Here is a 27015-nt window from a genome sequence, read left to right as displayed (position 1 = left end):
GGCTGAGCTGCTGCCAGCATTAACAGAGTGTATTGAGGGCAAAGGAAGTGCTGTTTTCTTTTTGCGGCCTATTGGCTCAGTATGTCCAGTTAGTCAGTGACCTCTGGGGGTCTCGCTGCTGTGTTTCTGCCAGATGTGCAGTGTTGGCAATTGGAGAAAAGCCCCGAGTAAGCAGCAGATACATCTAAGAGTAAGACAACAGTCGGAAAGACCACGAGACAATCAAAAGTCCAATAATTCAGAGAAAGAAATAACATTTATCAGGGGTTCAAATTCATTGCTTTCCACTCAGATAGCAAAGCCAGAAGTGTGTCCAAACAGTGGCAGAAAGGAGACAGCCGCAATTAATACCAGCACTTTACAGGGATAACAGGGAAACCAAGTACAATGGTAACACAGGATGGTAAACCGGAAGTGTTTCGAATAAAACTTCAGCATAGAAGAAACAATAAATTAAAAGTTAATACTCAGAGGCATAACTGTCAAATGTGATAACTGGTAGAATGGTTGTAGTGCTGTATTTAGATCATTTTGGAGTAATGTCACAAATAAGTGTCCCATTTTCCACCTGCAGTATAAAAATGTATTGTTTTAGCTGGCTTTAACACGAGAGTGGAAGGATGTGCAGAGGGCTATGAGGCAGCGATGACCACACTTAATTTGGCCCGCTGCTCTGCAGGAAGTGAGGTCACAGCCGCTTGGAAGTCTGCAGAGTGGTGCTGAGCAAATTCTTTTATCAGCAAGGTCAGAGTGTGCTGGGTTTCTGAAGAGAAACAACAAAATATTGGGTTTAGGGGATGACAGAAAAACATTGAATAGGGATTAATAAAAACAGCAATATTAGAACAGCATGATTGATAAGAATATTATGTGGTGACTGGCTAAAGATGCTCAATAAGGAGGAAAGAGTTTGTCAGCCGTACTACATTTTCCCTTTGTTTTTACACAGTTTAAGTTAGGTCCTCTTTCAAGGCAATCTAAGAAAACAAGCCATAGAAAAGTCTGCTTGATTCCAAAGAAGTCTTCACCTTCATTAACTTCCTTGTTCCCAAGGACATCACTGGACGCAGCAACTATGGGCTTCATCAGCGTCACAACCTGAAGGGGGGAAAGAAAAATATGGCAACAATGTTCAATATTAGTCCACCAAACACTGATTTCAAAAAAGACAGTTTAAGAAATCTCAAGCTTCCAGATTCTTAGACACATTTTAATCAAATGTTTGCTTCCCACTGTCATCCAAGTGTTTTATGATTGTGTGATCTTTAGATTGTGTGTAATGCAGTAATACTTTATTAAACATGGAATAAAAAGTGATTGAAAGATTGGCCTGATTGTGGTCCGTATAAAACATTCTAAACATCTGAAAAGATGCTCCAGCACTGATCATGTAGAATTAAAATCTCAGCATCATTATATATAGAGTTGAAGCCTTAAAAGAGAAATTGTGATATCAATGTACCCGTGTTGTTTGCACACCTGCATGACGTCACCATAAATAAGCCTGATTATCCCATTCAAACAAAATGGCTGATACTGTTTTCAGAGAAGCAGGAATCACATTTTCCTGGACCGCATAGGGACAGACAAGTTTAAATGCTAGTGTTGCAACCAGGCTCGACGTCAGATAAATATATCTTTGACACAGGGATTGTGATACCAGGTGTAGGTTGTGTTGGTGTAGTACCAGAGCAGGAGTGTGGGTGTAGAGCATAGCCAGACAGGTGAACACCGTCTTGTTCTCCTCCATGTCCATTTTGAGGGGAAGATGAGCCACCAGAGCGGGCACAACCTGTTAGAGAACACACAATGTCACATGTCATTTGGCGTTTGTAATGAATTTGTGTTGTCAGCAAAGATTACTTGTGGTGGCAAAAAATACTATCTTGTCAGAGGGCGTGCAAGCTGTAACTATACCTGCTCAAGAGGGACAGCGTCCACATTGCTCATGATCATCCTGCAGAGGGCAGCACACAGGTTGTCAATCACCCTGCGGTCCGACTCTCTGGTCAGCATGTTGGAGAACACAGACAGCATCATCGGATAGTCTCTGGAACACACTTCATTAAGGAACAGCTGCATGGCATTGTTTTTATATGTCTGCAGGTATAAACAACACACATCCTCAGAAACACACGCGTAAGAAGGATACGTTATACCGAGGGGTCCAGTTGCCTGGGCCAGACATCCCAGTCCGAACACGCTGTTGTTGCGAACCTCAGGATCACTGTCCCTCACTCCAGCTACCAGCACAGGAAGCAAACGATTGGACAGTTTGCTCGCCACTGCTTGACCCCCGGTCACAGACGCAAGCGCCTGCAGGATTTCTCCGATCGTGCCCACAGAGAAGGACCGGTCGGCCACCGTGCACGTGGGTTTCTTTTGAGGGAGAAAGAAAATGGTTCAGTGTGATACATCAAGAGGCATTACTTTGTGGCAACACACCACAGCTGCCTGTCTGTCTGTCTATCCATCCATCCATGCCTTCTGTTGAACTCCAGTAGTTGCCAGTAAGTCCAAACTCACCGCTTTGCTGATGAGGAGAGGCAGCAGGTTGTTGAGGTAAGGGGCAAAGTTGCCTGCAGGCACAGAAGCGGCCAGAATGGGAATTCCTTCCCCGGCATACTCCTGGAGCAAGGCATCATACTCCGCCTGATCCAAAAACACATTGAAAAAAAAAAAAAAAGAAGGCACACTGAGCAAATGGACAGTGATGTGGGTGGTACTTAAGTTTTTGTAAACAGTTCATAATTCAAGATTTATGTATTCTATATTTATGTTTGGTTTTACTTGTGAATGGACAGTTGCAGGGGAAATTGATACTCGTGCATTAATAGCAATATATTGTATAACTTCACGTTCATTAAATTAAACCAATTCATATTAAATCAATATATACAAAGAATTTGGATTTACAAATATGCGCTAATGTGATGACCTTTAGGAGTAAGCCATTAATATGTGTCGGTGGACTTCTATTTCCATAACTGTGACTTTGATACGCAGCAGGAGGCCAGCTAACCTGTTGGTCTTCATCGTCAGCTTCATCAAAATTGCCGCCCTGACAAACAGTCTGAACAGAAAGAACAAAGAAAAACAATGATGGATGGAAGGTTACTATTACAACACCAAGGACATGTCAATAATGTGAAATCCTTTTTATTGGACTAAGCTTTAACAAAGAAAGCCATCTCTTCCCTTCCTCATCAGTCTCCCTTCTTCTCACCTTTTTCTTGAGCACATCGACAATGACACAGCTGATATTCTTAAGGTGTACAGGGTTTTTGAAGGCCTCCTCCTTGCAGGACTTTATGACATTGTTCATGGTTTCCAGGATGTCCATCACAACTTGGCGCTCATCCTCTTTTTGCACTGCTTCCACAAAGGAAGGAAGCACCAAATCCAGCAACTTCAGTAGAGCTGGGGGAGGTACACAGGATGTACAGGAATGAAGTTACCATCATATCAAGGCAACTGCATTCATTCTAGTTCACCAGTCTTGAAAAAAATAAAAAATAAGTTAGCCAGCCTCTACCTTACTGTTTACAATATTGTATAATCTCACAGTAAATTGTATGCCGAGGGAACAATTTGATTGTTCTCACTTGATGTTGTTTTCGTTAATAATCCATTTCTGTATTTCCTTAAAAAAAAAAAAATAACAGTATCGTAGAGTTCCTGAGAAGAGGTTTTACCCTGGTGGTTAGCCTCAGTGGGATTCTCCTTCCATACTTTATGCTGAGCGCGACAAAACTGGCCCATGGCTCCAAATGCTGCTCCGCGGACGTCCTCATGGGGAAACTAGGAAGGGAAGGAAGTAACACACACACAGAATGAGAGATCCATGGGGTGAGAAGAGAGATAAGCACATGCCATTGACAAGTGTTGTTAAACAAGACAAGGACGCTATAATATGACAAGTGGAACTAATCTAAAGTAGTTCCTTACAGATAATTAATTCCAAGTTACATTTTAAAGCGGAGGCAAGATAACTATTTCAGGCACGTTAAGAGTTAAAGACTCATTCTCAATCTAGCTACAGACACTTTTATTCATAAACAGACACAAACCCGCAGAGACACAATGTATGCAATGCACTAACACAGAGACCCAAAGTGCCCTTCACAGCACATTAGACAGAGAAGGATGATTGGGCCGACCGGCCAGCCGGCCAGAGATACTTACATCTCTCATGCCGTAAACCTGCTGGAAGCTGGACTCCAGGAAGGGCTGGAAGGCAGCCCTGTCAAGAGAAATGACAGAACCACAAAATAAAATACACATGAATGCACACGTGAAATTGTTTGACAAAGTTAGTGCAACAAGCTTTATGAGCGCATACTGTACAACATCTAAAATTAGATAGAACGGAAATAAAAATATATTCACTAACCCTACCTATTAAATACCTGCGCACATATTACTCAGTTTAAAAAAAACATTTCTGAGAATAGTTAGACTAAAGAAGTGTCATATAAATTCAAAGGCTAGATCCCCTGTAAATTATCTGTTACCCAGTGCTGAATGCAATCTCTCCCAAAGCATTACAGGCATCCTCCTTCTCATCGATGTAGGCGTTTTCCACAGTGAACCTTGAGATGGATAAACACGATGTCAGACGAAGCGGGATCAGTCCTTTGTTCATGTGTAGTAAATTTACATGCAAGTCTGTACATGTGTGTGACCCCTACTCTGTAACATCATGGATATCGGCCTCAGTCTCATCTTCCAGAAAATGATCCTCTTTTACTTCCTTGTCGTCATCGTCATCCTCATCCAACAGGACAAAGGTCTTGTCCTCCTCAACGTGTGCCTGAAGAGGATAGAAGAGGATGAAACGTGGAACGCTGTGTGATTATTTATATTATGAATAGATAGCCTGTGGGTTTCAGAGGGTGGTTTGTGTGCTTTCTACCATAATGCCCTCGTTGGACTTGAGAGCGAGCAGCATGACTGTTGTGATGGCAGTGAGGTGAGGAGTCAGGCAGTCTGGGCTGACTGTGGATACAGCAGAGTATAGCGTGTACCTGATGGTGGGGAAACACACAGAAAGGTGGAATTAAGTTTGCAGGATTAATGCTATTACTAAATATCTTGTTTTTTGTCAAATAACTGCTAATACAAGTATGTGTATATTCAAGTCTGTATAGAAATACACTTCAAGATTATTATGAATTATTTTGTTCCCCTCTTCAGTTAAGTTAACACAATTTGTCATTTTATTATGTAATATTGATCTTGGCTGGAATAACAGGGAGATGCAAATCCTTGCAGGTAAAATATTGCCACATAATGCATTCACCATTTAAATTCCTTCACATACACTTTAGGATCAAACAATGTGAGCAGCTAATATTCTGAGTTGACAGTATTTAATTCATGAATTCAATGACCATTTTTATTGCCATTTCCACAAATCTTATATAATCTTGAATAGGTAAACCAGCCATTTAGAAGAGATAAACATTTGATAAAATTACAGTATGTATTAGTGAAACATACAAAGGTTAAATACTTAATGAATGAGACCAAACAAATGAATTTAGGCAGGGTTAACACGTATTTTACCGACCATCAGGAAAACCAGAACGTACAAACAGAACATAGAAACAGAAAGTATGCTGGCCTTTCATATTAGAGTCGAAGTTATAAGGCTTCAATTATAACACTGCACAATTCAGACTCCCTCGTGTGGTTCAAATGTGTACTACAGATACCGCAAGTGTTAGCCAAAAGACATTCTGCAAATGTATTGGTCAAGGCTAATAAAAAGTCCTGTGAATCCGACCTAATCTTTGAGAATGACGAAACTAACAGACTGAGTCTGGACATGTACATTGAGTGTAGAAATATACTCCAAAATATTCTGACACAAACACAGTTACATACGTGCAGCGTCTCAAGTCAGGGTCATCAATGGTTTCAGTGAGGTTAAGGCCCAGCTGAACACACTCTGCAGCCAAAGGACTGAAGACATCGTTGCCGATCGTACGGGCCACCACAGAGAGAGTATCTAACAACAACAACAACAGCAGCAGCAGATAATCAAGTCATTCAATCATGCTGTTAAGTGAGATGCCCATTTGTTTTGTCATATCAGAGTAAATAAAAAAATACATTATCACAAGATTATAATAAGCTGCCACCAGGCATAAGTCAGAAAATGTTTTTTGTTTTAAATATACCAACATCACAACTTCATCCTTTTCATTTTCATACCCTTGTGTTTTACCTACCCAGGGACTGAGTTTGCAGAGACCTCATTTCCTCTGTGGTGGTCGTCAGGAAGCTCTTCAGGCTTTCAATAACTGGAGGGAAGTAAGGAACCAACAGCCCCTTGGCAGCATTGGCTGAGAAAACAGTGATTCACAATGAGGCTTGGGTCAATTCACCTTGATCCAAGCAGCAATATTAAATCTGGTTAAATGATTTAAGAAGGTGTGAGGGTTAATCTTTAGGTTGCACACCAATCTGATCGATCTTTGACCAAATCTTACCTATGGCACCAATGGAAGACACAGCAAGCTCTTTTATCTTTAGGTTTTCACTGTTGTTAAGAGCAGACAACATAGTCTCCATCAGGGTAGGCAGGTAGGGCTCAATATCTGCTCCTGTTAAGCAAAAAAGACAAGGTAAAGCAAGAAGATCCTGTTTCTTTGGTTAAATCTCTTAAACCATAAACATGTAAATGTATGATGGAACCCTTTAATACCGAATCAACTAAATAACTCATATTAAAACACAAGTTTGGATAATTTGATTTAGTTTATTAATTATGTCAGGAAGGTTAATGTCTGTGGAATTTTCATATTTCCTCTTGCAGGGGCCATGGTGTGTTTTCACTACTTTGTCAGTCATTGCATGAACCTTTTTCAGCTTACCAAGGTTCTCCATGAAGTTCTCTAGGGCATAAAAGGCTTTAGTGACATGGCCGACCTTGGTCTGGTTCAAGGATGAAAGGTAGCCCAGCAGCAAAGGCATCAACTCATCACAGTACTTGCTCACGTCAGGCTGGAAATAATAGATGGTAAACACATGAATAAAAGAAAAAAGGAAAAAAATCTATTCATAATAAGACCATAATATTAATTGTATAATATTTGTATTCTGTAAAATTGTAGTACATTTAAGTATTCAGGAACAGTTACATGTTTAAAACTACACAATGTAAGCAGTACCCTTTCCAGAGTGAGTCAATGCCAAAAGATGCAATATTGTAAGGTAATTTGTATCCACTCCTAAATACAATTACGAGTCTCAACTGTGAACATTCAATTGTTCCAAAATATCAAAAGATATTTACAAATAGTATTAACTTTATCCATTTATAAATACTTTGCATAAAAAGTATAATCTGATAAAAAAAATCCTGAAAAACAAATAATCAAGTGTAGACAAAGGGGTAAATATGCGGGAAGTATGTAGCATTAAACATGTTCCTGCATGTTCCTTATTCACCTGTAAATGTTCGGAGAACTGTCCCAGGGCAAACAGGCTGGCGCTACGCACCACCTGATTATTGTCAGAAAGACTCTGGCACACTGTCTGCAGTATTGATGACAGCATACTAACACAGATACAGACAAAAGTGTGAATATACACAAATTTTGGTAATTATTAGTCAGCGACCGACCACCCCTAACAATGAATATTGGTGTGCCGTAATTAAAAAAAAAAAGATACATTGTTTTTAACAAAAAATGTAATATATGGGGAACTTTTCAGATGACACCTGGACATACTTGGAGCGCAAGTGTTCAGCACATCCTTCAGCTAGCACAGCAAGACACATGAGACCCCCTTTCTTCTCATAAGGGTTTTCACTGGTAAGGGCAGCCTGGGTGAAGGGCATCTTAAAACACAACATAATACATCATCAAGAAGCAGCAACCTTCGTTAGGGCTCGTATTTAGTATTCAGGTTATTTAAATGCACAATGCAGTATTAATGATTCATCAAGACTCAAACAAATAAAAATTTAAAACAATTCTCTACATTGCATATCTGTTATTGTTTACATTGACAACCAGATGGCTTACCAGTTGTTGAAACAGCTTTTCTGGGGGCATATGCAGTGCCATAGTGTCAATAATCTGGAAGAACAAAAAACTATTAGTCAAGATTCATCTTCTTTGCAACTCCACAGTAAATCTAATAAAGCTGTTGCCATGTACATTCTCTTACAGAATAGAAGGGCACATAACAAAACTTTTCCCAACCTGAGCAGCACAGTGTTTGGGATTGTCATTGTCTGTGTCATCTCCACTGTCATCCTCTTCGTCCTCTGGGTCTTGCTGACCAGGTGGGGGAGCTGCACATAGCACTGGGAAAATGCACTGCAGGATGGGGTTCAGCAGCTTCTGCTTCAGGACCGTCTACCAAGTGGTGAAAATTATGATAGTTTATTTCATTAATTCAATACAATGTAACTTGTTGTCAAGATAGCTGAGACTGCATGTAGTTATAAATCTTCTGATGCATCTTTTGTTCGCATTAAAAATAATGCATGGAAATATTATTGTAACACCTAGGACAGTCAAACTGTGTAAAGGCCTGCTACAACTATCTGCACATTAAAAAAAACTTAACCATTGGTAATAATCTATGAAAAATCTAAACAAGACTGAATGAGGGACATGTGTCTACCATCTCCTCTGAAGGATTAAGGTACTCCATGACAACAAATACTTGTGGTCCTGTTCTTGATCTTTGTTATTTATTACAAGTTGATTGACAGTTCTAGGTCATATTTATATTAGCTGATAAGTGACTTTACCTTGCTTTTCAGCCTGATGAGGAAGGCAACACAAGAAAGTGCTTTCACTCGTAGAGAGTCAGTCAGTGTGATGTCACTGCTCACCTGACACAAACATTTATATTGAATACATGTTATTATTCTGAGCACTCAGATAAACATTATTTGTTAGTTTTGAAAATTTAAATAAATTCATAACACAACAGTAGGGAGGAAAGACTGAATTCAGACATCACGTTCCCACCTCCAAGCAGAAGCGGACAATGTCGGCAACATGAGGGACAATGATGGACACTTCACTCTCCATGAGCTCATTGAACACTTCCATGGCCTCGCTTGCTTGGCTCTGTGCAGACACAGACAAACCAAATAATTTCACAGGTGAAATTTATCCAAACTCTTAACTGACAATAGCAATACTTATAATAATTAAAAAGACATTTGACAAGTTACCTCATCTGCCTTGATGAGTTGTCGCAGAGCGACAATCAGACTTTGGATGAGAGAACGCATCAGGTTCTGTAGGGCAACAAAATGTCACCTCGTCATTAAAAGGTGTATGAAGTTATCCCATTTGTAATGTTTTGAATTGTCTATACACAATTTAAAAATTGCTCTGCCAAATGTCAAACTTTCACAATGCCTCACCATTTCTTCTGTGCCAGTGTGTGCAGTTATGGCTGTGAGGGTGAGGATACAGTAGTACAAGGCCGTTGGGTTATTGAGGTCCTGCAACACTGTACGAAACAGCTGTAGCAGCTGGCTGTAGTGAGGCTTGAAAGGCTTAGGATTGGAATCCACCACCTTATTCAGCAGCAGGAGGCCAACCTTTTAGGAAAGAAGACCATTGATTTTTGTTATTGACAAAATATCATGTTATACAATACAACAGAAGAATACGGTATTTAACAACTCTACAGTAAACAAACAGTATTTTTTAATCATAAAAGAAAAATAAAACAACTTAGAAATTAGACTAAAGGTGTTCAGCCATCATTTGAAAATGCAATTGGCAAAATAAAGTTAACTGTTAAATTAGTAGATCAAATTAGCCTCTATCTAAATTCCTCTGTGTGCTGTGAGTCCTGTACCTGTCTGTCATGAGGGTTGCTGCTCTTGGTGGATTGATTAAGTAGCTCCAGCAGGGCAGGCCAGCGGTCTGGTGTCTCATGTTTAACCATCACTGCGCACAGTTGGGAGAGTGCGTGCTGCACTGTGTGTCTGCAAAAAAAAAAAAATAGTTATACAAATGCAGGCTCATTCATACATCACATTTCACATGTGTGTGGCCATATGTTGCCACCTGACATAACAGTTTATGTGTATCAGTGTCATTTACATGTCTTACAACAAACTTGGTCATTTAAGACACTGCATGTTATGATTGTATTAACTAATTAGCTTACTCTGTTTCCTGCATGAAGACCTGCAACACCCCTGCCTTCAGGCTGCACAAATGAAGGCAAACATCACAATTACAATTTAATTTCAACTTAACAATTGTTGGGGTAGTGCAACATGCTTTTTAATGAAAAGAAATGAGTGAACCTCTCTCTATCTTCAGGGCTAATCTTCTTCCAGTGTTTCTTCACTCTCAACCTCAGCATCACTGAGGCCGACTGACGGATCTAAGAGGTCGAATCAGGAAACCATTTGGGAATTTAGTAGTTTATATACATGACAACCCACAGGGACAATAGATGACACCCAACACTCTTATTACACACATAGACATGGACATTATACTTAATGCTATCTCATAGGATAAAACAACTATTATCTCACTGCTCTCCCCTCACACACAGACACACAAACACAATACCTGAGGGTTTTGGGATCCACTCATGACAGCACACAGGGCTGGTATAATGGCTGGGTCTTTGAAAGCCTGTTTCAGCTGGGCGGTGGCCTAAAAGACAAAAGAGGTCTGACATATGACAGCATGCAGCCAAACGACTTACGAACCGAGATTTCGTGATAAAGTGTAAATGATCTGTCAGACTTAAGTTCGATACCGAGTGGTTCTGAACTTTAAGGCTAAACATTTGACCGTTAATGTCAGCCAATCGTTTTACTTGACTGCGTTAGCTAGCATAGTTCGATAACCGTTAGTTTTCAAACGTGTCGTTTGTCTCGCAAACTAACCTAGCGTTAATAACTTCGCAATGCTAATTCAAACAAAGTTATCTGCGACGGTATTGTTACCTGCTTAATGACGGCGTTGTCCGGCTCTGTCAGTTTTGACAAAATTATCTCAAGATTCTCGGCCATCTCGAAAGCTCAGAGAGACCACCTTCAGTTAACCTGTTGTGGCCGTTAGCCGTTGAGTTAATGTTTCTAGTTAATGAAACGAGTTGTCCTTTCGCGGTTTCCAACGGTGTGTCTAGAGTGAGTTTATGGCTGTCAACTCTGTAAACAGAGACTATGTGTCCGGTTCAGTCAATAGCTAACCGCGTTTGCCGTGAAAATTCAGGTTAAAAAAAGGCAGGGAGGTTTGAAGTTATCAAGCCGAATGGCGAGCGTTGACAGATCCGTTCCCCAAGTTGCTCGGTCTGGTCCGTTAAGGGACTCAACTGCCAGCACGCGGGGCCGAACCGGCCAGGGGCTACATGTGAGTCGAGTTAAAGGGACCCGCAGCAATCAACGTGCATTAAGTCTGATAGAAAAACTGACAGCGCCCTCACCTGGAGAGGGGTGCATGGTGCAGTTCTAAATCACGGCTAATGATGGTGGGACGTTATTTATTACATTGATGGTATTTGTGCAACTTTGAGACACTTCCATATTACTTTAGTTTAAAACAATGTTTCACTGCTGTATAGTTCTACTCCACTAACGATACATTTATGAGGGTAATATACAGCTACACTACCGTTCAAAAAGTTTGGGGTCACCCTGACAAATTTTCAGTTTCTTTGCAAGTTCTCGCAGGAATAGCCTTCATTTCTAAAAACAAGAATAGACTGGCGAGTTTCACGTGAAAGTTCTCTTTTTCTGGCCATTTTGAGAGTGTAATCGAACCCACAAATGTGATGCTCCATATACTCAACTAGCTCAAAGGAAAGCCAGTTTTATAGCTTCTCTCAACAGCAGGACTGTTTTCAGCTGTGCTTACATCATTGCACAAAGGTTTTTGCACAAATAGTCTTCTAAGGCGATTAGCCAACACAATTTACCGATAGAACACTGGAGTGATAGTTGCTGAAAATGGGCCTCAATACACCAAGGTAGATATTTGATTAAATACTAGTGTTTCCCCTACCATTATATTAGAGGGGCTGGGCGCCCCCCTGAAGAAACCCCTATGCCCCTTGTAATTTTCTCAAGAGCGCCAGATCACAATTTTTCCTTTATAACAGGTCTACACCTTGTTCAGTTATGAAACAAACTAAAGGCCGCATTTTAGATAGTGTAGAAAAATATGTTGCGTGCCCCGTTTACACGAGGGGAAAACGCATATATAGTCATGCGGTTTTGCCTTTCATTTACACGAAAACGGAGGCTTTATCACGGAAAACGATCATTTCTAAAAAACTCCGGCCAAAGCGGAGATCTAAGAAAACTCCGTTTTTGTGTTTTTGCATGTGCACTCGGTCATACGGAGTTTTAGGTCCTCAAACGTCACCGTACGCGACTAAAAATGCATCACGTCATACATGAGCGTTATCTGTTTAAGGTTTGCTTACTGATCACGGCGCTCGGTGGCGTATTCATGCGGTTTCATGTAAACAGAAACTTTTTGGAAAACGATCATGTGTGTACGACGTTATTTTTGAAAACGGTGGGCCAGAAATATTCGTTTCCGTAAATACCCGGCTACGTGTAATTTTGCGTTTTAAACGCTCACAGGTAGAAGATGGCAACAGTAGCCCTCCTGCAGGGATCACCGGAGCAGCTCTCCTGCTCCAAGTGAAACGAGCCACAGTGCTCGTGTCTTGTACCAACAATGAGCTGCTGGCTTCACACGTTACAAAGTACACGGACATTAAACTAAGTCATTAATAAATACATGGAGAAATGCCTGTACTTTCGGGTAAATGTTCACGGTTAACAAATTACGCCGCGCATGCGCGACTTGGCGATTTTTGGCGTTTTGACAAAAGCCAATCTCCGCAAAGTCTCCGTCAGGTCGTCTTTTCTGCTGTTCCGTCTCTCAAGACCGTAAAAAGATCTCATCTCAACATGCAGAGTAAACTGAGAGCGTCCGTATCACGTCTACAAGCCCGTTTTAAAAATATGTGGAGAGGAAAACAGCTCACTGAGCCACTAATACTGATACAACCTGATGCTCACATATCTGCACTCGTTCTGTTTTGTTTTGCAATTTGCTTTTAGTTTTCCAAAATTACCTATTTAGTAGTAAGTACATATAATTTATTTTTGCACAGATAGAACTCTATTTTCATTGTATCAAGTGATTGCAATTTTTTGTTTATTCATAAAAGCACAGATGGAGTCACAAAATTATGTCATTTACAGAAAAAGTAATGCTTTTTCATCTTTTTCGACTTTTTCCGACTATACCTTGAATAAAGACATTGGCAGCAGCACTTAGACAGCGCTTTGATGGCTCTTACTGATAGCACTTAGTAGTTTGACTTGATTTGAGAAATTGTTCTGTCTTGATTCTTGTTGTTCCTACTTCGTACTTACGGGTGAATGAACTTATTGTAAGTCGCTTTGGATAAAAGCGTCAGCTAACTGACATTTTGGTGTTTGTGTCATTGTCTGTGTCGTCGAGGTGCCCCCTCCCCCCCACCCTCCCAGCCTCCATTCTCCCCTCTACCCTACAAACCCCGATTCTCCCCCCCCACCCTCCATTCTCCCCCCACCTCCCATTGACACCCCCCACTCCCCATTATCCCCCCCACCCTCATTCTCCACCCACCTCCCATTGACACCCCCCCCCACTCCCCATTATCCCCCCACCCCCATTCCCCCCCACCTCCCATTGCCCCCCCCCCCCCCACTCTCTCACTCCTCATTCTCCCCCCTACCCTCCATTCCTCCCTCCACCCTCCCACCCCCCATTCTCCCTCACCCCCCTAAGATGTAAACCTAGGAGAAACACTGCAATTTCTAGAGTGTATTTCTGATTAATTTAATGTTTTCTTCATTTAAAATCAATGCTTTTTTTTGAAAAATAAGCCCATTTCTGAGTGACCCCAAACTTTTGAACGTTAGTGTATATTTAATTTCAGCATATTTTACATCAAAAACATACATTAAATTGCCAGTTTATTTCGTACTGCTACCCCAAGCTAGCACTAAAATTGATACTAGAATAGTCCTGTGATAAATCCTGCCTTTATGATGGTTATAATGTTCAGTTTGGTCATTTTGAAGGTTTAATTTTTAACTAACTACATTGTATGTTCACCAGAATGCATGAAACAGTTTATTTTTCATATGTAAAATATTCAACAGGGATTCTATAGAAGATATACCCCAAACACAGTAGAAAGACTACCAAAAAAACTATGATGGGGTTATGAAACTGTCCTACACCATCTATAGGTTAAATGTGTCTTTATTTGATTAAAGTAATATTTAGGAAGATTTAGCTTATAATACTTTTTATTTATTTTTATGTTTTGAGTGCAGGGCTTTTAGTTGGTATTACTACATTTACCTAGGTAAAAGACTTGAATATTACTTCTTCCACCACTGAAAAATTAAAACACATAGAATTACTGATTAAACAACTGAGAAGGATTGCATAAAAAGTGCCTTGTGTGAGATGTTCACAAACAACATTAGAGATACAGTACTTGTGGAGTTGCACTTCACGCTCAAAACACCCATAGATGAAAACACGAGGTCAGTGATTAATCTGCATTATACAAGAAAGGCACACTGAGGGAGTGAGTCATGTAATTTGAGGTCAGAAAGTGGTCAAATTCAGCTTCAGTTTGGTAGATTTAACCCCTGCCGGGTAATCTGCAATTACAATTACAGTTTCATTACAGAAGGTAAAGAAAATCTTCCAAGGTGTATGTAGTAGCAAACAAAAGATATTCAGGCAAACCATAAGTAGGTAAAATAGTGGTGTTTAAATGTTTGCATCTACTCCCATCTGTACCCCCGTTTTCACAGTAGCACCACCTCACAAATACACATGCAAAATACAGTTTGGTGGTTTGAGGTTTAATCTGTTCTAATGCTAATGGGCTGAAAACCCTCTCAACCACACCTGGACACACCTACAATAGCGACCCTCTTCCTGTATGTCTCCCCTCAGACACACACCCTGCCCAGACGGAGATCAGGAGAAATGCAAATGTGCCATTAGGCTCGCTGCTCTTCCATCATTTCATCCCTAACAGAGTCATTACCACGTCAATACAGCCAGGGAGGTGGAACAAAAACAACAACCTGGACGGAAACACACAGCTAACCTTCATCGTCTTTGTGAAAAGAAAAGCGACTGGGGGTTACAGCAGTTGTGCTCTGAGGGGGAAGGGGTTTGTCGAGATTTGAAGCTAAAGGCTTCACTTCATGGTCAGTGCCTAGTTGCAGTACATGTATTCGACCTCACAGAAAGTACTTTAAAACTGCATCTTCTGTTGATCACATTCGATCAAGAGGCTCCACTGCCCATGATTTATATTTGCATTTCACAATCATGAACAATCACTCTGACTAAGTATTTGTGGTTCATAAGCTACTCATGTTCGATCATATATTTAGTCTATTGATTGGGGACTAATGCTGATGAAAACATTAGTATTCATGCTATTTGGGAAGTCATATCATGTGCATGGTTTAAAAAGCACTGAATCGTATGTGCTTACAAGGCGGCTGGGAGAGGTTAGTTACGACAGTATTTGGGTAGCTTTTTTGTCACTAAATGATGTTTTGCTCACCTGCTTGGTACAAAACATTATAGATCTCTTTCTGCACAATGTTTTCATCCAGACAGGGAAGCTTGTTTTTATACAAATGCTGAAGATGCCATCAACATATCAGATACCTGAACTGCAGAGTGAGTTACTGCTCTTTCCTTATTGGGGATTAAAGAGGGATGTAAAAATGCCTCTGACAAACAAACACAAAAACCACCAGTCGTAACTATCTGAGATTCAAATGTATTGTGAAGAGACACATCTCTTAAAGAGTGATTGTGTCAAAAATGTTTTCATTGTTTCAGCTGATACGTGCGTCCATTTGATATTTTCCTAAATTCTTTTTGTGATTTGTGAACTAGGCCTCAAGTGCTAGTAATCCCTATGCAGGCTTATATTGTGCATGATTCCTCCCATCCTCCCCCCAAACAAAGTTAGATTCAGAGAATGACAAAGAAACAATCCTCACACAATTTCAAAAATCTGTCCAATCCACAAAACCCCCGATGTAACCTTCGTCTGGACTGATCTGTGGTATTTGGGTGAACAGTAACCGAAGGTGAAGTCATTCTCGATATTTAGTGCGTCGGCGGCTATCGGCGCCCGTGTGAAGACTAGTCGGCTACTTCAGAAAGCCTACGTGGCCAATGTAAATGTGTCCAGGTAAAGGGAATTAAAGAGATTGGCTCGCACGATCAATACACCTCCAGCCCCCGTCATCCCCCCACCGGCCAGCGTCCCTGCCCACCTCCAAGACGCGCAGATATAAACTGCCTCTGGGAAGGTGGTCGCAACTTTTTAAGCTAGTCCGGCACGCTTCGTCCAACTGGGCGGTGCGTGCTCACAGCTTCCTCTCGCATTTGCGAAACTTTACTGCTTTTAATTTTTTTTTAAATCTCCGATACTTGAGCCACTCTTGTGGTTCGTTTTGTATTGCGTTTAAAGCGTTTATACTATTTTTAAAATTGCGACGCACACATAATGAAGCGGGAGATAGCAGGCTGGAAGACACAGTTAACCTACAACTACAACCAATCGTACCGCGCCTACACCTACGGGCTCATGTATCAATTCGGGTCGGAGAAAAACCTCGGGAACCCGACCGGCTGGGCCGAAACAGGAGCCACAGATTTGACCAACTACAACGGCGGCGGAGTGACGCAGGCCTGGCCCCCCGCCTCCCTCAGGGCCTGGGAAGAATCGCTGCCTCACAGCCTGGAGCAGAACGCCGTGAACGGCCACGGTCACTACCAGGGCCCCGGGGTGGTCTACCACGGGGACACGCAGGCGGGCCGTATCCTCCTGCCCGGACCTCACCAGGCCCCGTACAACGAGCAGACTCATCAGGCCGGAAGCGGCTCGATCGGCGACTCGATCAGCGACTCCGATGCCTACAGCTCCCCAAGTAAGCAACGTACAGCAACGCTGAAGCCTCGCTATGAGCGAGCGTTTTTACAAAAGAGCTATTATCGCGTTACTTGAGCATGTGAGGGACTTACATCACTGCATTGGCGGCCAAATGGAAAGATTTCCTGCGCCAGAATTGACCATGAAGCCCAATCCAGCTCCATCTTGATTTGAAAGGGCAAAACAAACTATCCCGCCACGAAATACGCTGAGAGCTGCGCGACGAGCAAAGTGGCGACATCTCGCGATAGAATGCGAGAATTAAAATAATAACAATGATATAGTATAGTATATATTAAGTAGATTGACTTGAACTAAATCTGATGCTTTGTCAAATATTTTGTCCCCGTTCATTTAGATTCGTGGACTTCTGGCAGCAGCAGAGAAGGGAGCCTCCCACAGACAGACCCCTCCACCTGGGTGAAGAAGCTCTGCGATGAGGCGATCGTCAAAAGCCCGGATGTCAGCGAGGTCGCGTCCGGCTCTGCCGCGTCCGGCTCTGCCGCGGTGGAACCAGGGGCCTTTGCAGTCAATGGGAATGAGGGCACTAAAAATGCTACCTCGCTCGAATTGCCCGCAACTGCCAACACTGCTGCCGTAATGACCCCCAAGGGAAAGGTGCGGGCAGCCTTCTCGGAGAGTCAGATGAATGCTCTCGTCCAGCGCTTCAGTGTGCAGAGATACCTCACCCCGGCTGAAATGAAGAACCTGGCAGAGCTGACGGGGCTGACCTACAAACAGGTGAGGGGATTGATGCTTATTTTTAATTTGGTCACAATCACAGATGCATGCATGTACACTTTCTGATCAGCTAAGATCTCTCTTGTTATTTTGTAGGTTAAGACTTGGTTTCAGAACCGAAGGATGAAGTTAAGGAGGCACCAGAAGGACACCAGCTGGGTGTCTGAGCGCTACAACAAAGGCATCCCGATGCACGGAACCATGTACGCCAACGGTCCCCCACACATGCCACCTGTAAGTAGCTTGTTTGCTCAAAGTCAGATACAAGTGTGATCAGACATTGTCCTGCTCAGGTTTCCTGTTCACTGTTAACTAAGAAACAGCAGTTTGGACATAGAACAAGTTGTCCATAATGGAGGCCTAACCATAGTCTGGTTATGGCCTTAAAGGCGGTACAAAACACAACAAAATTTGTTACTTTTACTGAATGAAACGCTAATTTGAGCCACTATTTCTTTCAGTATCAGGGAGAAGTCCCACCCGCGCTCAATCAGCATTACAACCCGCATATGATGGAGACGGCCTTCAAGAATACTCCCCAGAACATGGCTTTCTACCTGACGGCTATGGGCTCTGCTGCTGGATCCACTGGCTACCCCTCCTGGTCCCCCAACCCACCCCAGACGGGAATGCCCACCAGGCCCCAAGTTCCTGGCTGGTCTATGCCCCCTGGTGTCAACCACTATGAATACAACCCCAATGTATTCCACCCAGCCAGCGCCACCGCAACAAATAACACTGGGCCAGACGGAAGCTTCAACTTCAAAGATGGGGATCCTGTCAGCAGCTATGCGGCCTTTAACATGCCCATGGCACACAATGGCAGCCAGTACTAATGATGAGCTGCTAAGCGTATCAGCTTCTTTGTAAAAGTTACTCGGCCATGTTTTGTTAATCAAGTTTCCTGACTAGTTTGTAATTGATGTCATATTTGCATGCCTTGGTCATACTTCTGTTGAGAAGTTTGCCACTTTTACTTTTTTTTACTTTTTTTTTTTTTTTATGCAACTATGTAATGTATGCTGTTGTGTGTTCTTTGCGCTTGGTGTTGGGTGGGCCCAAGTTGAATTCAATCATTGGCTTCCTTTTTTTTTTTTTTTTGGGAACCAGTTTAAAGGCAAAGAACTAAAACAGATTAGATGTCCACATATTTCATTTTTCTTTAAATACAAGTTAATGTGACAACCTTGTTTGAGGTTGTTTTTTTTTAGTGCATTTAGTGCTTATGTAATCATTAACCCTTTTTTTTTAGTGCATTTATTGCTTTTAGTGCATTTAGTGCTTATGTAAACATTAACCAATGTTTACATATATTACTTATTTTTATTATTCAATTAAGTGTTTGTGATGCATCTTGAAGTAAATAACATTAAAACTAGTGAGGTGGTAGGTCAAACTTGGATTGAAACCTACCAACAACTGGATGAGATGTGAAAAATTTATATTTCATGTAATTTTTGATAAATTGTTTACTGAAAATGTTGTACAACTTTTTCAAAAGGAACAATAAAAATTGCTTGAAATATTGTATTAAAAAGCATTTATTGAAAAGACTATTTACATCGGAACCAAAATTAGTCAATGGTGACCATAGAATACAATAATATTGCTATCACCAACCTCCTCAATCTACAATGCACCATTCCTCTTATCCACCGCAAGTGGCGCTTGACAGGGCCTGGCAAAAAAAACACTTAATCTATTTAGATATTGTGTGCAGGGGGAGTATAATAAGTAAATAACATTTGCACCACTGCATAAATAATCCAAACTACTGTATGAGTCAGCGGCCTCGGTGGGTAAACTGGTATAATGTGGGAAACGAAGGCTAGATCCTGCCAAGCCTCGACGGTCCATGAAGTAGGAATGGGTGCATTGACATCATACAATGATTACATCCATTCGCTGACATAACTCATACATTTTACCCACCCACTCATTAATGGAGGCAATCGTCCCTTTGTACCAGAATATTACATTTAATCTTTAAATACAGGGAACGTCCACCCAAACAACCCCTTATTTCAACAATGACAGCTCTCGTTCAATCCATCAATCAAATAAAGGAAAAGGCCCCTGTATCTCCTCCCTCATTGGAGGTTTGTGTGTTTTGTATGATAAAGCAAAATAAGGTAATGAGGATTGTCCGTGCGTGCTATGTGAAAAGTGTTTATCGTGTGCGCACGGGTCCGTGTCTAGTCCATCTTGAGGCTGCGGTAGATGTAGCGAATGAAAGCCAGTGAGGCCCAGAACGACACGCTGCCCAGCATCAGTGAGAAGACCATCGCCGTGAGCAGAGAGTAGCCGAAGAACTCAGTGGTCTGCACCAGGCCGCTCATAGAGGACCGGTTCCGGTAGTAGAAAACGGAGTAGACGAAGATGAAGAGGCCGGTGGAGCCGGTGCTCAGGACGCTCCGCCACCACCACTGGTAATCCTCGCCAGACAGCAGGAAGTAGGTGAGCGCAACAGAGATGCAGCCGCCCACCGAGATGAGGATGGCGAAGACGCACAGCAGGATGCCGTAAAGGGTGTAGTACTCTCTGCCCCAAACCGTGGCAAAGATGTAGTACAGCTCCACTGAGATGGCACTGAGGGAGGGCATTGATAGTAAAAAAGGAAAAAGTGTGGAGGAAATGCCAGTAAATAGGTTGCACTTTCAATGTTTCATCAGTCAAGATGACATCAAGATAATTGCATGTAGTAGATTTCAATCGTCCAAACCAGTCTAGGCACGAATGAGTGCAGAAATAAGAAATATTTATAAAATGATAATTTAATTCTTCGACAATAAAATCTACAATTTCAATTTTTAACATAAAAATGAACTGTAGAATATCATTAATTGCGACCAAACAAATATTCTAATATATAGAATAGAAGTCATTAATTGTAGTAACTCTTTATTGTTCATGTATACATTTAATCCATCGACTTCTCTGCGTCGTGACTATGAAGAAGAGGGACTCAATGTCGTTGAGTTCCCCGTTTGATGGAAGCATCTCTTTCCCACACATGAAGGCGTCTCACCTGAACGGCAGGAAGCCGCCGATGGCCATGTGCACGGCTGTGTGTTTGTACCACGGCTGCGTCGGGATCTGCCGGGCGATGTTGCGAGTGCGACAGGGCGCCTGGAAGCTGCCGGCCCGGTTCTTTCCCACGATGCCTCCGATGACGGTGAGCGGGAAGCCCACCAGCACCCAGGCGCCCAGGATGAGGAGCACGGTGGTGGCCGGCAGAGCCTGAGTGGAGCCGCTCCACCAGTGGATCGAGTTCACAACGCTCCATGTCAGGAACAGAGGAGCTGTGGGAGTGAAGGACCAACTGAATAAAGGACAGGCACTGATTTGTAATCATTCCAGCTCATTCATGGAGAACATGTGCCTCAGAGTATTGCTAGAAATTACCCATGTCATAAATTATGGAAATATATTGAGATACGGCTATTAAATGACTAAATAAGATGACTTAACCTGAACTGCAAAAGTGGGAATGCTGGGAATGCATAATATATACATTTATACATAATTAACTGAGGAGAATATCCCTGTCACATTGTACAGAACACTAATACACTAGAGGTGCCCTTTCCTATCCAGCTTGTTCTCATAACACTATAAATAAAAACAGCCAGTTATTAATGATACTTATTCTTGTGTCATACTGCAGTTATAAAATTATTTGTCTTTTTTAAATTTCTGTAACTTTAGAACATAACACTCCTTAAAGACCACAACGTATGTCTAGCAGATTGTTTCAAAGGCAAAGCCTCAAATGAAATGAATCAGTATCAATTCATTTTTATACTTTGCCCACATCAATGTAATTATCTTTTTTTTTTCAAATGTTAGATCAATGGCTGTTTCAATACACAAATGAAAATTGCTGAGAAGGAAAAACGTGAGAGCAATGATGAGAAACAAGAGAGAAATTAAGCGGAAACTAAGCACGGATGGCGATAAAATCCAGTTATTGGCAGCATTACAGGCAGATCCAGTGAGGTGGTTGATGAGAGAAAACAGGTCCCTCTTCAGTACAAGTTCTGCATGAACTTTCCAGCCCTGCTGCTCCGACAACCAAAGTGTGTCGTGATCCCGAACCCCTTCTCCTCGCACTCACCGGAGAAGAGCGACGAGGTGAGGATGATGTTCCACACCCAGCGCTGGCCGTTGATCTGGGTGTAGAAGCTGCAGGACACGTAGCCTGACACACAGCTGGTCAGAGCGTACAGGACGACGGCTGCAGAGTTGATGGAACCATGGCGATGCACATTGAACATTCCCAGCAACGCCATCAAGATGATGCCTGTCGCAGTTAGGAGGCAAGAGAGCAATCAGACTCCTGCGTGTGAGGCACATGTGACCAGTTGCTACGTTCCTCTGCTGGTCCGTACAAAGACTCACTTGAAACGGAAGCAATGTCCCCGAAACTGTTTTTTTATTTGTGTTTCAACAGCCCGGCGTGTGTCCACGTCGAGCCGTGTGTTGTTGTGTTTGGGTGTATTTGAGAATGCATGCTCACCTGTGGCAAGGGTGAGGAACTGAGCTCCCACTCCCAGCACGGCACACAGCAGGCTTTTGTAAGGGGGAAACCTGAAGACGTCAGTGTGTATGATCTTCCAGCCGTTGTCTCCTTGGTCCAGATCGTCACAGCCGCCCTCTTCCTCCACATTGTACCTGCAGGTGGAGGAAAAAGGCTTTCAGCCATGATGCTATCACGTACCCGACCAGCAGGAGACACCCACAAGTTTTAGCTTCGATCGAGATGAAAGTTTATCTTCGTTGGAGGTCCATATGGGCTGGAGTGAATCATCACAAGATTGAATGCACAAATAAATGCTAACCGTCTTAAATGTGAGTCATATCTTTAAGAATAATAAAGATACTGTATGTAACCGTACACTCTACTTCAGGAGCCTGACACATATGCAAGCACAAAGATGTCTGTCTGTGAAGAACATCTGAACTACCCTGTACCTGCAATCCCTAATAATTCACATCATTACACGCAACAGATAATATAGAAGTATTAAAACTTTTCAAATGGATACTTCCTGATCTCAACTCGTGTAAATAGACAGTACAATTATGGCTGCAACTACTGACTTAAACAAATACAATTAAAACACCTAGATCCCAGGGTGAAGTGCTCAAATTGGTTACTCTGGTGAACGAGTAGTGAAAGTACAAATAATAAGTAATCATATAAAATTGAGAAAAGCAGCGGAGCCTCACATCTTAGAAGCTAGAACCAGCAAAAGGTGGGCAGTTTTGGTTCATAAATGACAATTGACATTCTCAGTTAGTTGACTGACAAATAAAAACTCTAGTCACTATATTTAAGATATTTTAACAGCCTTTAAGTTATTTTTGTCTAAGATTGTATCTAACACCCAAAGTGATATGGTTTGTGCTGCCTGCGTTCTTTAGTATAAACTTTCCTATTAAAAGACAGTTTGGCCCGGATATAACCGTGATTCATTTTCCTGACTAACCTGGCAAAGTCGTTCTTAAGGACCCGCATGAGGATGATGATGACGAAGCCCAGCAGCAGCACCACCAGCACCAGTGAGTTAATAATGGAGAGCCAGTGGATCTCCAGTGTTTTAGGGAAGAACGAGTAGTCTCGGAGGCGCTCGGCTCTGCGCGCGTGAGGCAGAGTGGACTCGAACCAGCGCACGCTGTAGGTGTGTGTGACAGTCAGGCTGCCTCCGCCCACCCCGACTCCACCCACCACTGCACCCGCCCCCTCCTCCAGGGGAACAGGTTTGACGTCTTTTACTGAAACATTGGCGAAGATCACCGAGTCGCCGTTGTACTCGATGTTGAAGTCTAGGTGAGTCCACAAACCCACCTGTTGGAGGAGAGAGAAGACGGCAGAGACAGAGACGGAGCACAAGAGAGACGAAATGGAAGAAAAAGAGACGCAGGGGGTGAGTGATAAGAACAACAGCGATTACTTTGTATAAAGATAAAAACCTGAGACAATCTTTCTATCTGTCTCTTTCTTTCCCTTGTGAAATCCAACGTGCTACACACATTCCACAAAACTGCTCAGGAGCACAAGGAGGTTTACCTTGTGGCTGTGAGGCAGGAAGCCGCTCTCCTCTATGTATCCCACAAACCCCCAGATAGGAATGTCATCCAGGACAAACTCAAAGTAGAACAGCTCCTCGATGGCCTCACGGAGTTCGTCCACCTGGCACACACACAACATTTCCAGGGTCACACCCCGTGTGCTTTATCACCAGCATATTCTAGAGAACCATTTACTGAGGAAGTGTTGAGCAATGAATATCATCAAAAAGTGCTCGTAGGGTAAGAAAAAGTGGTTTTATAAAAATGGTCACGGTCTTCCGTGATCTACCATGCAGTGATTAACTGACAGAGTGGTTTCAACAAAAAAATTTAAGCTACTTAATGAATTGTACACATCCTCATGTGCCCGGAGTATTTAAGCTTAACCGAAGACATTCGGTAGTACACTGTGTTAAGTTCAAATCCCGGTCTTGTGTGAATAAATACCTGTTTCTCTGAAAGTGTGAGCTTGCAAAGAGTTTTTTTCTCCACGTTCTCTTTGAATCGCATGTAATATAACGACTCTGCCATCCTGTCACCATCCAACACTTCTCCCAGACTCAGGGACTTGTGGTGTACCTGAAGAAGACACGTTACAATATGAGCAACAGCGTCTTAAGAAGCAGCACAAAGCAGGAGGTGATGTCAAAACGGCACACACGGCTACAAGGTAGTTACACCGAGGACACGCTGAAAACAAAAACACAGCTGGCTGTGATCACACTTCCTCTCTGCATGATTGGTGTGGAAGTACCATATGAGTCTCACTACTCATCTTAGAGAAAGATTTTATTAAAGAACCCGACAAAGGAAAAATCTATCAACAGCAACATACTATACTATATAGAACTTATGTTTGTTAATAGTATTAACTATAATATTTCAAATGTCAAAAATGTAATGGAACACATTTTTATAGAAAAATACCCCCAATGTCTCTTTTCTTTCATTCTGTTTATGGCCAGATTGAAATACAGCATGATTCAGACAAAAGCCATTCCACTAGACGTGCCGTTATCCTTATGTAAGTGTCTGCATTTAGCAAGAGAAAATGATCTCTATTTTCTTTGTGGATTTCAGAACCGTGAAACAGAACAAAGGCTGACCTTCTCCGGCCTGCAAACCGGCAGGGTGTAGTAGTGATATGTCTCCTGGGGGTTATGGTAAGGGCCCACTTTGTTGACATAGAGAGTCACGTTGTCCCCCTGCTTGTAGCCCACGGCCCAGCCTGAGAACAAGCACAGGACCCAGACGCAGTGCAGGGCCATCGTCCTCTGGCAGCCACCTGGCGGGTGTCCTGTTCCGCACTGCATAACCTCTGTTGCAAAGATGGACAGTTCGTCAGTTCACGAGGGACAGCAAGTTTTAAACCAGATTTAAACCAGGCTGGTCCGTTCCGTGACTTACAGTGGATCTCTTCTTTCAAGTCAAGAAATGAGGTATTTCTTGATTTGAAATACCTCATCTTATGTCATGCCACTTGGACCTGACATAAAATGACGAATGTGGAAAGTGGAGAATTTTATGCGATGTCACTCCCTCAACGTTCTACCAAACACAGCAGGGAATTGACAAACACTCAGAACAGAGACACTGTGTAACCGGCGAGAGTTACAATGTATTTCATCAGTTAAATCAGTGGGAGGAGGGGTTGAACCGAATTAAAGAATTTAATGAGCTCCGTCAGTTTTTATCCATCCGTACAGTGTTTTTGAGAGACAAAATGACGTTGCTCGAATATGTTGTTTTTTTAATAGTTCCTGAGTATGATGTTGCTTTCAATTCTAAAATGTATTGGAAACATATTTTGTCGACATTATGCTAAACGTGCATGCTTATATTCATTAGCAGCTTCGTTTGAAAGGGAAATAAGGATGTTGTAGTAGAGTATTGGTCCTTTTTTTCTTTTAGGAAAGCCCTGCATTAGCAGCAAGCAGGCCAAGTATTTAAAAACTAATGACTTATTATTCCGTGCATTTAAAAGCAATAGTTTAGCCATACAAATAATGTTCTCAACCTCACAAAGCCCTACAGGTCTCATCACTTTTAGGCTCTTCATCAAAAAAGAATACAAGAGGATGATCCCATAGTCAAAGCTGATGTGACATTACTGCTAAAAATGTCCCAGTGATGCAAAATCCATGAGGCGTCTTGATGTTGCAGTTTTTAATGCAATTACAATCTGGTTGATAACAATTTATATTCTGTGTTGTGCATCCGCATGCTGACTTTCAGTGTTAACATTGAGGAAAAGTTAGAATGTCATTTAGTTTGAATGTGAGTGCATCTGAAGGATGGTGCATGTGCTTGCCAGATGTTTTTCTCACAGTAAAATGTGGATTGAGCTGGTTTCTGACTGGTGTACATAGAGGTACTGGCCTGGGGGGTGAGGGGATGCTATCTGTTGAGAATTAACCAAAAAAGGGGAAGTCTCTAGAAGCTAGCCACTTGTCAATTATCTTCTTTTAGCAGTAGCCGTGGTAGAGAGACGTAACTAGAACTGAGGGGCCTCACTGATTCGTGGAAAACAAACAGCATGTCTAAATTAACGCTGCGTATTCACGTTGCATTTTCGTGTTCAAACCCCGACTCACAAAGACAGCGACAGACTAGCTGCAGTTAGTTAGGACAGTTAACAAGTTAGAACAAATATGCACTACCTATCACTATCACTGCTGTGTCCCTTCAGATCCAACCAAACCTGTCCCTCCACCGAAACCCGTCTGACTCCAGGCCCCGTCAGTCCCTCTCTCTGCTCCGGTATGCGCCGCTGCTCGGAGCTCAGTGGAAAGATGTACCGCTCCAGCTAAACATCTTGAAAAAAAATCCTCGATGCACTTGCACCAGCGTATTACACGTTCATTGCGATCGTATCCGGGTACACCGGGTACTTCTCATTGACACAAGGAGACAGTATAGACGGGAGGTTTGACTCCACGTCACCTTATAAATAAAAATAACGACGACTCCGCTGAGTTTTCCGGAGTGGGCGGAGAAACAGAAAAACACACCTCCGACGTTACCAGTTATTCAAAGCCGGTAAAATGTCCCCTCTCAAAAGCCACATACAATTAACGTGGCTTATTTAGCACTTTAACTGAAATTCAACATTAAACCTGGTTGAGCCGTGACATAAGCCACTCTATTATTGTGCCATACTGACCGGATTTCCTTCGCCCTCAGCGGACCAAT

General features: G+C 42.3%; 3 protein-coding genes across 4 annotated transcripts; 1 reads left to right on the top strand and 2 right to left on the bottom strand.

The window, feature by feature from the left end:
- Nucleotides 1–237: 237 nt before the first annotated feature.
- On the bottom strand, nucleotides 238–17186 carry ipo4 (importin 4). 2 transcript variants are annotated; one of them, XM_068581785.1, is made up of 30 exons: nucleotides 17100–17186; nucleotides 10578–10664; nucleotides 10304–10383; nucleotides 10162–10203; nucleotides 9847–9976; nucleotides 9404–9583; nucleotides 9209–9274; nucleotides 9000–9101; nucleotides 8777–8860; nucleotides 8220–8375; nucleotides 8040–8093; nucleotides 7743–7852; nucleotides 7459–7567; nucleotides 6882–7011; nucleotides 6498–6611; nucleotides 6237–6350; nucleotides 5890–6013; nucleotides 4916–5027; nucleotides 4692–4813; nucleotides 4515–4592; nucleotides 4186–4243; nucleotides 3696–3801; nucleotides 3227–3420; nucleotides 3023–3073; nucleotides 2527–2652; nucleotides 2153–2379; nucleotides 1918–2050; nucleotides 1688–1792; nucleotides 1029–1098; nucleotides 238–763 (listed from the first exon to the last, which is right to left on the bottom strand). In XM_068581785.1, the coding sequence occupies exons 1-30, from the start codon at nucleotides 17169–17171 to the stop codon at nucleotides 633–635; spliced, it is 3267 nt and encodes a 1088-aa protein (XP_068437886.1). In that variant the 5' UTR covers nucleotides 17172–17186; the 3' UTR covers nucleotides 238–632. The 2 variants fall into 2 exon arrangements, with proteins under 2 accessions (XP_068437886.1, XP_068437887.1); XM_068581786.1 differs by lacking the exon at nucleotides 17100–17186 and adding an exon at nucleotides 10961–11340.
- Nucleotides 16419–18950, top strand: nanog (nanog homeobox). Its single transcript, XM_068581787.1, has 4 exons — nucleotides 16419–17005; nucleotides 17366–17748; nucleotides 17845–17982; nucleotides 18210–18950. Exons 1-4 carry the CDS (start codon nucleotides 16582–16584, stop codon nucleotides 18582–18584), a joined length of 1320 nt encoding a protein of 439 aa, XP_068437888.1. The 5' UTR covers nucleotides 16419–16581; the 3' UTR covers nucleotides 18585–18950.
- A 349-nt stretch (nucleotides 18951–19299) lies between these two features.
- tm9sf1 (transmembrane 9 superfamily member 1) lies at nucleotides 19300–26961 on the bottom strand. Its single transcript, XM_068581240.1, has 9 exons — nucleotides 26484–26961; nucleotides 24930–25141; nucleotides 24271–24402; nucleotides 23822–23944; nucleotides 23241–23599; nucleotides 22268–22422; nucleotides 21866–22051; nucleotides 20777–21050; nucleotides 19300–20337 (listed from the first exon to the last, which is right to left on the bottom strand). Exons 2-9 carry the CDS (start codon nucleotides 25134–25136, stop codon nucleotides 19944–19946), a joined length of 1830 nt encoding a protein of 609 aa, XP_068437341.1. The 5' UTR covers nucleotides 25137–25141; nucleotides 26484–26961; the 3' UTR covers nucleotides 19300–19943.
- Between the last annotated feature and the right edge of the window lie 54 nt (nucleotides 26962–27015).

The sequence above is a fragment of the Clinocottus analis genome, unplaced genomic scaffold (genome assembly GCF_023055335.1).
Source record: "Clinocottus analis isolate CAN_PGR_092001 unplaced genomic scaffold, fCliAna1.0.p SCAF_18, whole genome shotgun sequence".
In the NCBI taxonomy this organism is placed as follows: Eukaryota; Metazoa; Chordata; class Actinopteri; order Perciformes; family Cottidae; genus Clinocottus; species Clinocottus analis.
Note: the sequence above shows the minus strand (reverse complement) of the source record. Positions and strands in the feature narration are given on the sequence as shown.